General features: G+C 38.8%; 1 protein-coding gene across 3 annotated transcripts in view; it reads left to right on the forward strand.

The window, feature by feature from the left end:
• The window catches only part of COL12A1 (collagen type XII alpha 1 chain), a 108,555-nt gene extending 98,452 nt beyond the window's left edge, over positions 1-10,103 (forward strand). For 2 of the 3 annotated variants that reach the window (XM_079146436.1, XM_079146438.1), the window contains 7 exons: positions 767-838; positions 3,786-3,821; positions 3,922-3,988; positions 5,243-5,431; positions 6,369-6,437; positions 7,437-7,607; positions 9,791-10,103. In XM_079146436.1, coding sequence (XP_079002562.1) covers positions 767-838; positions 3,786-3,821; positions 3,922-3,988; positions 5,243-5,431; positions 6,369-6,437; positions 7,437-7,607; positions 9,791-9,963 — 777 coding nt within the window. In that variant the 3' untranslated portion in view covers positions 9,964-10,103. Of the gene's footprint in view, positions 1-766; positions 839-3,785; positions 3,822-3,921; positions 3,989-5,242; positions 5,432-6,368; positions 6,438-7,436; positions 7,608-8,590; positions 9,419-9,790 lie in introns of those variants that run through there. The other variant, XM_079146437.1, reaches the window with a different exon arrangement.
• The last annotated feature ends 640 nt before the right edge of the window (positions 10,104-10,743 follow it).

The following is a 10,743-nucleotide window of genomic DNA, read 5'->3' on the forward strand; positions in this document are numbered from 1 at the left end:
ATGTGGTGGAGGAGTGCTGCTTCTCTCCATGGCAGTTAGGAAACAGGGGAAAGGGCCACAGGGGAGATGAACCCAGGGCACACCCACAGTGACCCACCTCCTCCAGCCATGCCCCACCTGCCTAAAGTTACCACCCAGTCAGTACATTCAAAGTAGGGTGAACTGATGAGGTTACAGTTCCCACAATTCAGTCGTTTCACCTCTGAACATTCCTGTATTAACACAGGAGTTCTGGGGGGACACCTTATATCCAAACTGCAGCACAGAGAGGGGAATATGCTTAAGAAAAAAATGAATTTCTAGTCTGAGTGCAGTTCCCAATAGGGGAAGGCTGCCCCCATTTTGCTCAACTTAGCACAAAATCAGACACATCTTAATTCTTCCTCAGCCAAAGTTTTCAACCCCTGTCTTTTGGAGGGTTTCTGGTTTTATAATAGAAATAAACTAAAGAGTAGGAATTGCTTTCTGCAAGTTCACTTTGTAACAGATTTACTGGGACCATAGTCTATAAATTGTGAAACTGATTATATATGTGCATGTGTTTTTCAACTGGTCTCAAGATATATTATAGAACTGTACAGTCCACAAAAATTGAACTGGAATTTTCAAAATTTCTTTCCTTCATGTTACCTTAAATTTTGGTTTTACCCTTCTTAATGGGTAATTATGTGCTGTTTCTTTTAAAAGCTTTTAAACCTGGCTGCAGTGCATTAGTTTACTGTGGCTGGGATTTTCCCTTTGTCATAACATTCTTCGTGTGTTTTAGGGAAGTCCAGGCTCTCCGGGAGTCACAGGACCAAGTGGGAAACCAGGAAAACCTGGAGACCATGGCAGACCAGTAAGTGGCAGCTCGCGTGTCTACCTACCTCCATTTCCCCGTGGACATAAATAATGAGAACTGTGAGACTTTGGCATGTTTAGGTTATCTTTGCTGTAAATGTGCTTGAAGCATTTGTTGAAACTATGCTAAATCCATGGATTTGACTTGGTACTAGTTCTGAAGTTTTTCTCTCTGGGTTTCTATAATATTCTGGGATGAAAATTGTGGTCATTGCGTTTCTTTAACAGAAGAAAAGGATATGAGCCAAGACACATATTTCTGTACTGTATAAACACTCACAGCTTCAGAGCTGGGTCAGCAAAACGATTCTTTTTATTTAGAAATGATATGCTGTTTAAGACAGAAAAATTCATGATGATGGTGCATGGCGCCTCCATCCTTAGTTGGCCAAATGTTAACCCTGCAGCAGCATTACCCAGCTGGGTGTGGATGCTAGTATATTAGTTCCAGACTTAAAAGGTTTACTGGGCTTGGGTTGTAGTTCAGTGGTAGAATAGCGTGTGTTAAGTCCCTGGGTTCAATTCCCAGCACTATGAAAAGAAAATTTATCAAGTTTGTCATTTTACTTTTTAAATACGATTCTTTCCCAATTTATATCCAATCTAACTTTCTCTTACTCAGATGTTTTACCTCAAATAATAGTTCAGATAGTATTATACATATTCAGAATTTTCAAATTAATACCTCTAAAACTGAATGTGAAAATTCTAACCTATCCACAAGTGTTCGTGATGACTATTGGGCTTTTATCTTATATATGCTCTACCTTATTTGTATTTGTCTTATGTAAGGATTATTAATGTAATTGACATATCTAGAGGCCTGAAAAAAATGTTTGTTGCATTTACTTGAAATGTGATCTCAAATACTGGCCATAAAGATGACCTCTGCAAATCACACACAATTGGACAATTTCACATTAAAAAAAAAAAATTAGAAGCCAATCTCAGCAACATATCGAATCCCTAAGCAATTTAGTAAGACCCTGTTGCAAGAAAAAAAAGAAAGAAAGAAAAGGGCTGAGGTTGTGGATCCAGTGGTTAAGTGCTTCTGAGTTCAATCCATAGTACCAAACCAAACGAAACCAAACACAACATTAGAAAAAGTTCAAAATAGCAGAAAAATTTAAAATCCCTGTAATTTATGAAAGATACAAAATTAATAATATTCATGTTTCCACAAAAATCTAATACTTTTGGCAGGATAGCAAAACTGAAATTTTTCTTTTGATAATTGTAATTTGGTATTTATTTATTTGGACCTCATGTCTCCTCCCTTTATCTTTCTCATCCTTCTAAGATGGCAAATTTCCTCTCCTTTTCTTCTTTGTTCTCTCTTATCTTTCTCTGAGGTCTGAAACCAAAAATAGATGGACAGTTAAAGCAGAGAGCTTGACTGGATCACTGTTAGCTTATGTTGTTAACTATTAAAACTAGTTAATACCTTCTTGTTAACTTAAAACCTGATGTTGTATGGTGTATGTTTCTAGGAACTGCTTGTGGAATACTTCACTCTTTTAATTGACATGGATTTCTTTAGTTCTTGCAATGTACTACCTAGTGTTCTAAGGTCCAGAGATAAAATAGTAAACAAGACAGTCCCTGTCTGCTTAGAGTTTGTAGAGGCGTAGACAGATGAAGACCATGTAAATGAGTAATATGGTTTCCAGTGATAGGAAGAGACAAAAAAATCAAAGTAAGTGTTGGAGAGTGCTGTGGTGGTGGGAGGTAGCTGTTTTAGACTCAGTGGTCAGGGAACCTCTCAGGAGGTGTCATTGGAATGAAGGGAGGGAACAAGCTCTCTGATCTGTGGGAAAAGGGTTCAGGCAGAAGGAACAGCATGAATGAAATACCTGAGTGAGGGAGAGTCTGGCACATGCAAGGGGCCTGGTCACCCAGTGTGAAGGGAGTGAAGGGGAGGGAATGAAGGATGAGGTCAGATATTGGGCAAAGGAGGCCATGTGGTCCATCTAGCCCATGAGAAGGAACTCTTTTATTCCAAGTGTGATAGGAAGCTCTTGGAGTCAAAGAAATGACACACATGATCCAACTTTCCCAAACAAACACCCTCCCACCCCCACAATATTATTCTGGCTCCTGGTGTGGAGAAAAGACTGCCAAGGGACAATATGGGAGGCAGAGAGAGCAATCAGGAGGATACTGGCAAAGCTTAGGTAAGAATCTTGTTTTAGACTACAGTGGTTTCCATGGTGATGGTAAGAAGTGGTTTGGTTTGGGATATTATCCGAACATCCAGTTTGCAGTGATTTGTATGTTTCTCCCCTGATAGTCTGGAAATTTGTAACTTGAAAGACAAAAACTTGATGCATTCTAAGGAAAACTTTCCACCAAGATCTCTCATAGCCAGGAAGAGGCTATGAGACAAAGATTCTGTGGTTGTGTATGAATGTGAGATCACCTGCATGGAGTTATTTAATAAGGAAGACACCCGGCTCTTTTTCGACCCAACTCATGAAGATTCATTAGAAGAAACCTGAGATACATATTTAGCTGGGGGTCTGACGAAAGCCCACTGGTTCTTTGTGGAACCGCAAGGACATTCCACAATAACCAGCTGGGCCAACCAGCCATGATGATGCCCAGTGTGACGGCACACACAGGTTTCATGTGTATTTCAGTTCCAAGGCTGCATCATGAATGACATTATAAAATGTCGTTTACATTGGGCATAACGTTTATATTGTGACTGTAAAATATGCATCTGGGCACTGTTTTGAAAGGCATGTGTTTCTGAGACCAAGAGAAAGAGATATTACATTCCCTTTTACAGAAAAGGAAAAGTGAGTAAAGTGGATAGGCATGTGATGGTGTTAGTTTGCTAACTCATTAGACAACAGACCATACTCTCTTTGATCATCACGGCCACTCCTCCATGGTTTAGACCAGGCTTGTAAGTTTCTAAAACATGAATTTCTCTATTTTAGGGTCCATCTGGATTAAAAGGAGAGAAAGGTGATAGGGTATGTATTTCTTAACATTTAGTGCTCATGTTTATTTTCTGTGCTCAGCTTGAAACTGTAGAAATACTATGCTAATGATTCTCTTGATTTAATTAACAAGGGAGACATCGCTTCCCAGAACATGATGCGAGCAGTTGCAAGACAAGTCTGTGAACAATTGATAAGTGGTAAAATTTATTTTCTTCTTACTTTATGAATGATTTTAAAATTATGTGCAGGAAAGCAGAGTTGGAGCCATACACTTTATAAGTGAATATGTTTCTATTTAATTTTTGATTGATAGGCTCTGATTTTTAACACAGTGTCAGTTTTGTATTTGATTAGATAAAGGAAATGATATTTTAAAGATTGTCACTAAGGTAAAATAATAACCCAAGGCAATATAATAATAGCCTGTTATTTCTTTATTCAATCCGATAACAGAATCACATTTTAAAAGGCTTTTTAGCTACCCAGTTAGAATTTTTAGTGAGCTTCATCAGAGTATATCTGGAAGCAGCAAACATTTTAAGTACTAAGACACTGGAAACTTTTAAATTATAGCCTTTAAGTTAGCCTGTGATTTTAAAGAAGGAGGCCCACCAAGATTAATTGGATCATAGAAAGTCAATTTTGATGGGAACCTTTCCCTTGCCTCCCTATTTTTCACAGACTCTTTTGTCGTGAGACCTATTCAGTAACAAATCTCAGTTCCTGCAAGCTATAAACTCAGGTTTCTCCCTTTGGGAGGTTTTATAGTGTTTCTTTAAAGTGCGGTCCTGAGGAAAACTTACCTTAGAATCACTATGTTGTTTGTTAGACATGATAGCTCCTGGGCCATGGCCTAAATTTAGCAATCAAAATCTGGAGATAAAGTTCAGAAATACCTATTTTTCAGGGTCTTGCTAAGTTACTTGGGGTTTTGCTAAATTGCCAAGGCTGGCCTTGAAATTGTAGTCCTCCTGCCTCAGCTTCCTGAGTCACTGGGATTACAGGAATGTGCCACCATTTCCAGTGATGTATCTCACAGGCGATTCCAATTTGCACCAAAATCTGATTATTTCATAAAATTTCTTAATTTAAAATGATTCTATGTTGAGTTACATCAGATGGAGCATCTCAAGTCTTTATTTGAGAGCCACATTAATCTTTAAGAATTCTTTATATATATATATGATAATGCTTGTGGTTTTTTGGAAATGTCAGCTTTTTTGGTCAGCTTTTTTGGAAATGATTACTTATCAGGGATCATTTTGTATTGGGTGACTAGAGTATCTAGTTTTATTATTGGGATTTTAATTAGAATGTGTCTTGCAGGGAAGAGAAATGGGGATGGATTTTATTAGACAATAAAAGAAAACAACTTCACTTTCTCACCCCTCCTTGGAGACAGGGACCAGTGCATTGGATTTCTTACTAATAAGCCTAATTTCTATTTGCAGGCCAGATGAACAGATTCAACCAGATGCTGAATCAGATTCCAAATGATTACCACTCTAATCGCAACCAGCCAGGCCCACCGGGTCCCCCAGGTCCCCCTGGCAATGCTGGAGCCAGAGGAGAACCAGGGCCTGGAGGGCGACCTGGCTTCCCAGGAACACCAGGGATGCAGGGACCCCCTGGTGAACGAGGTGGGCATTTCTGACTGCTACAGAAAGGACTTTCAAGTATAGGAACTGGGCCAGAATGAAAGCATCTGGAAGACTGAAGTTGGCAAACTACTTTAACTAGTCTTATCAGGACAGTCCTCCCAAAGCCACCTATCCATGAACTGTCTCCCTCTGTAGGCAATTTGCAGGTCATAGAGATCCATATCTTGGACAAGAGGATGCTTTTGTCAGAAGATCTCAGTAGAGATATTGTCGTTTTTAAATTTTTGCTGTTTTGCAAAATGGGAAAATTCTGTATCTTGGCAAGCTAAATCAGCACCAAAATCTTAATAATTGCTGTGACGGTGGCAAGAGTTGAACAGCAACTGAATGCACTTAAGCAGCCTGATAGCTTTAGATCCAGTTTTTTTTCTGTTCCTTTATTCAGGGCCTGGCACTGATCTCATATGCTTGTTTGACTTTAATTTCATGGTAGATAAGTGAAATTGAAAGAAAAGAAAAAGCCAGGATTTTCTGATTCCAGATGTTTCAGGACTCTTGGATGCCCATGTTGGTCAAAAGTGTAGTTAGTGTTCAAGGGAAAACTTACATATGATTCTGATGATTTGCATGCCCTGTAGAACTACTAAAGATAAGATACCTTTTTGATGTTTTTCAACAATTTATAACTACTTATTCAAGATTTCTGTTCTTAGTTACTATCTAAAATATATTAGACATGTTTGTTTCCTTCAAATAATTTTTCCCCTGTCTTGTAGCCAGATTTGTTTCTTGGCCATGAATCTGGAATTACACAAATGTCTAGAAAGAATTTGGCTTGAAGAGTGAACTTCTGTGAAAAATTATGTTCTGCTTTCACTAAGGGAATGAGTTACTTAAACCAAGTATTATCGTGAAAGATTAAAACTCCATGTTTCTGTATAATCCTTCCCTGTGCTTTCCTCTTGTTTTTCCTTAGGTTTGCCAGGGGAGAAAGGAGAAAGGGGTATTGGATCTCCAGGACCTCGAGGGTTGCCTGGCCCCCCAGGTAGGTTTGCTAGTAGTCAAGTGGGGAAAGGGCATAGATGCCGGAAAAGCATTCAGTCCCCAAGAGATCCACAACTTCATCTCATTAGCTTCAGGCATGTGTACCACATAGCATATCTTTTACAAAAAATTCAACTTGCATAACTTGTTAAAAAGTGAGCAAGTTCTATTAGGCAATTATAACTGTAATATTTGAGGGTATGAGTCTTAGTGACACAGAAGGTTACCATTTTCAGTTTTAGGGAATTCCTCTTTGTTTTGTTTGCCTTCTCATACCCTTTTAAGGATGGTTATATTTATTGTTTCTTCTAATAATCTTTAATATGGGGCTACTAGACTGAGAAAAATGTATTCCTCTCTAGAAGCCTTGACACACTGCAAAATTTCATGTACAGCTTCTAATACTTTGCAAAGAAATAACAGTGATCTGGTTGTTTAAGCATTTGGTTTGCTAGGTTGAAAATGATTTTTTTCCTTTCATTATAAGAACGTCTGTGAGACCCTTGCAACCAAGGTCAGCTCCATGGCTGGATCTTTATATTTTTGTTAGTCATATCTATCACTTGATCAGATATAACATTGCTGACTTCACATAGTTTGGTGTATGGAAGAGACACTTCTGTGTCTTCATAGCAGTTTAGAGTGGCTGTGTAGGACAGTTGTTTCCTTCAGGTGCTCTTATCTCTGTGAGAGTATGAGCAAACCTGAGAACTCACTGATATCTTTGGTTTGGCTGAGTTCTTGCTAAATCAGTTTTCCCTTAATGAAATTGTTAATGTTGTAGATTTCTGGCGTTAACTCTTGATGAGTCACTGGCAAGAAAGCTCCACCACATTTTGGTTCATATTAGGGGTTTATTAAGGAAATATTTTCTTATCATCCACTAGTGAATACTCTCAGGTCAGTGGAGGTGCCTTAGTGATAATTAAAGTATCGCTGATGGTCCTCAGGAGGAGTATTTAACAAGAGGGGAAATATATTTGTTTTAACTTCACCCTAGGCCCACAAGGAGAATCCAGAACTGGTCCACCAGGGTCCACAGGTTCAAGAGGTCCCCCCGGTCCCCCAGGTCGTCCTGGAAACTCAGGTATCCGAGGACCCCCAGGTCCTCCTGGATACTGTGATTCATCCCAGTGTGCCAGCATCCCATACAACGGGCAAGGCTATCCAGGTATGTTGTTGCCAATGTAGGAATCCAATTTTCCTGAAGTAAAGAACCTTTATGGAAATGAACAATTGAAGGAAGGTTGATTTGAAGATTTCTTGAAGATATCAACTCTTTCAGATCTGTATTTTGATTAAGAATAGAGCTGTCTCCTAAAGCCTAAAACATCTTACTGTTAGACTTCGAATAATTATTTTCTCCTTCTATATTTCTACATTTACCAAATCATATCATAAACCTCTCCTTACCTCTTTTGGGAATTTGAAGAACATTATCAATTGACTTTTATTTTTAAATCTAAAGGAACAGGGATTTGTTAAATACAATTGTAGAATGCCAAGAACATATATAAAAAATGTTGTGGGAATCTAAATTTGTAGGCAAACTATTTGGTAATGTAGTACAGACAAGGGAAAATAATTCTCCATCCCATATTGTCCATGGAATTGATACTTATAAAATCTGGGACTGAGTTTTTGAAAAAGGATTGTTTGAAATTCTAGTGTTTGACAGGTGTAAGAGGGCAGAAATCTCTTAAGTCTGACTTTGGGGAATATGAGGACTGGGAGATATGCTGATCTGGATACAAAACAGTCATGCTGTAGTCAACAGTGACTTTTTCATTAGTGCACCCTCAAGCATCTTGCAAGTTTTAAAAATGATACTGCTGTTTGATATGGTTTGCTACTAGCAAATAGTGCATGAGTAGTTGAATATCTATATATCTATATATTTATGTGCATAATTACATATAACCAAAAGTAATAGTGAATAATGTATATTTCTCATGCAACCCATTTGCAAAATTATAATTTAATATTTCATAAAATAAATTTAAATGACCATTACCTTATGGCATGTGTGACTGACAGAATATATGGATATATATATATATATATTTTAACCATACATACTTAGATGGATGTGTTTATATATATTTTTGCATAGTAATTCAACTTTTAAAAACTATCATCTTTGACCTGTTTCAGGTTCCGGCTAACAAATTTTCTAAGTCTCCAGTGCTGCTTACAGTTTGAATACATGAAAATCCTGTTTCTGAGATGTTTGCGCACGTGCTTATTAGAAAATGAGTCTGTATGGAAATCTCACCACAGATATGGTTAACGAACTGGGTCGACATCATAAAGGAGGGTGGAGACTCTTTATACTAACTTGAATGAGACAAAAGCAGTGGTGTCAGCCTGATGCGTTTCAGTAATAATGTAGACAAATATTTTTTAAAAAAGTTCAAACACACAGCCATGAAGAGCATCAGTTTTGAAAGAGGTGCATAATAAAACTACTAACCAGCGGAGATTATGCCATTTTAGGAAAAACAATTAACCTGGTTAAAGAGAAATGTCTTATGTAAATAATAAACTAATTGTGGCTTGTAAATGATTTGTATGTAATCCTGTCCACTAAAATTACTTAACAATTCTACAAAAGCTTCTGCATCAAAGCCTGCTGCTTGCTCTATGCTGGAATAACACCGAATGGAATCTCCTCATCTCTTGCTTGTTAGCAATGTGTCTGATTCAGGGCATGTGACCTTTTTAGTGTTTTTGTTTTTTTTTTTTTGTACGTGTACTCTCATTTGGGTTTTGTAACTGCAATTTTCAAACCAAAGTTTAAAGTCACCTTTTTTTTCTTCCTCTTTTGCTATAGTCACTGGTGTTCCTTACCCACTAGCCATAACTCAGTCTGTGTGAGCGACAGACACAGGAAATGTCATGTACTGTATATTACCTGGTGATGGTTGATTTTCACCTCCAGAGTTCAGTTTCTAGGAGTCAATAAAACTTCTCTTCACCTCCTCATCTTTCCAAGTTGTTCTTTGACTTGAGGAGTTTGAAGTCATGAACAGTTACCTGGGGATTTGCAAAAATCCTACCTAGGTATTGCGTTTACAGTTCTTTGGCCCAGTCTCTGGTCCTTCCCAGGTATTTGTGCAATGATTGTATTTACTGCTGGATCTCTGAAGGTTTTATTATTTTTTTCCCTTAAAGTACCATTTCTTTATTCGATCAGAAAATTCTCTCTGCAAATGGAAGTAATCAGATCATTGTAATTTATCTATTTATGGTACTGAGGTTAAGACTGGAGTGCCATCACTGCCGATGACGATTTTGCTTTTGCTGTGTATGTGCCTTCCGATCATGCCATAACTGTGATGTTGAATCGGACAGAGCCCTACGTGCCCGAGGGCGGGGCCTACCTGCCTGAGCGCGAGCCCTTCATCGTGCCGGTGGAGCCCGAGAGAACCGCGGAATACGAAGACTACGGCGCCGACGAGCCTGCGGGGGAGCATCCTCAGCACGCGCGTTGGCGGCGCGCTGCGCTGCGAGGCCCGGGGCAGTGAACCTGAGACCGCGCATCGCCTGCTAAGCCGGGGGGAGGTGTTGGGATTCTCATTTACAGGTCAGATAGAGCAATGTTATGTCTTCTGTGATGTCTTCTCCACCGTTGCTTCATCCACGAGTACCCTTTTTGACTGTAGAGAACCTTGCTTCTGCAGGAAGCCTATTTTGCGACACTCAGTCTGTAGGCATCTATGCCCTTGCCCTTCAAATGCTCGCAAAATGCTTTGTTCACAAAAGCTGCAAGGAGAGAACGTGCCCTGCGCGGGCAGCCTCAGTGAAACTTTTTGGTTAAGCAAGCAGTAAGTCTGGAACCCGGAGCTACTGTGTATTTCGAGAGGGCAGTTTAGCTTTCCCAATACTTATCTGCAATTCAGTTACATCACGAATCAAGTAATTCCCTTCCTAAAATCAGAAAGGAGTGAAAGTCGAGCTCTATTTTAATTTTTGGTCTTCCTCTTCCATCTTCTGTTATACATTAGGGCACAGAATGCTCTTACACATCTCCTTTAGCAACCACAGATCTTAAGTTCCATAGCTGAAGCTATTGTATCAATTGGATACAGTTCCATATTGCCTTAAACCTCCCTGTTTTAGACACACTAACATTTATGCCAAATTGCAGATTATTCTGCAGAGATGGAATTGCATGTTTGTGTTGTATATTTAGTATGAACTTTTTTTTTTCAGAACATAATGTTTCTTAGTTATCAAAAGCAGTTGGAAAATGTTTGCAAGACTATGAACATAGAATTGCTGCTTTTATATTTTAACTGCAGATT

Source organism: Sciurus vulgaris (genome assembly GCF_902686455.1).
Source record: "Sciurus vulgaris genome assembly, chromosome: 7".
Taxonomy (NCBI): Eukaryota; Metazoa; Chordata; class Mammalia; order Rodentia; family Sciuridae; genus Sciurus; species Sciurus vulgaris.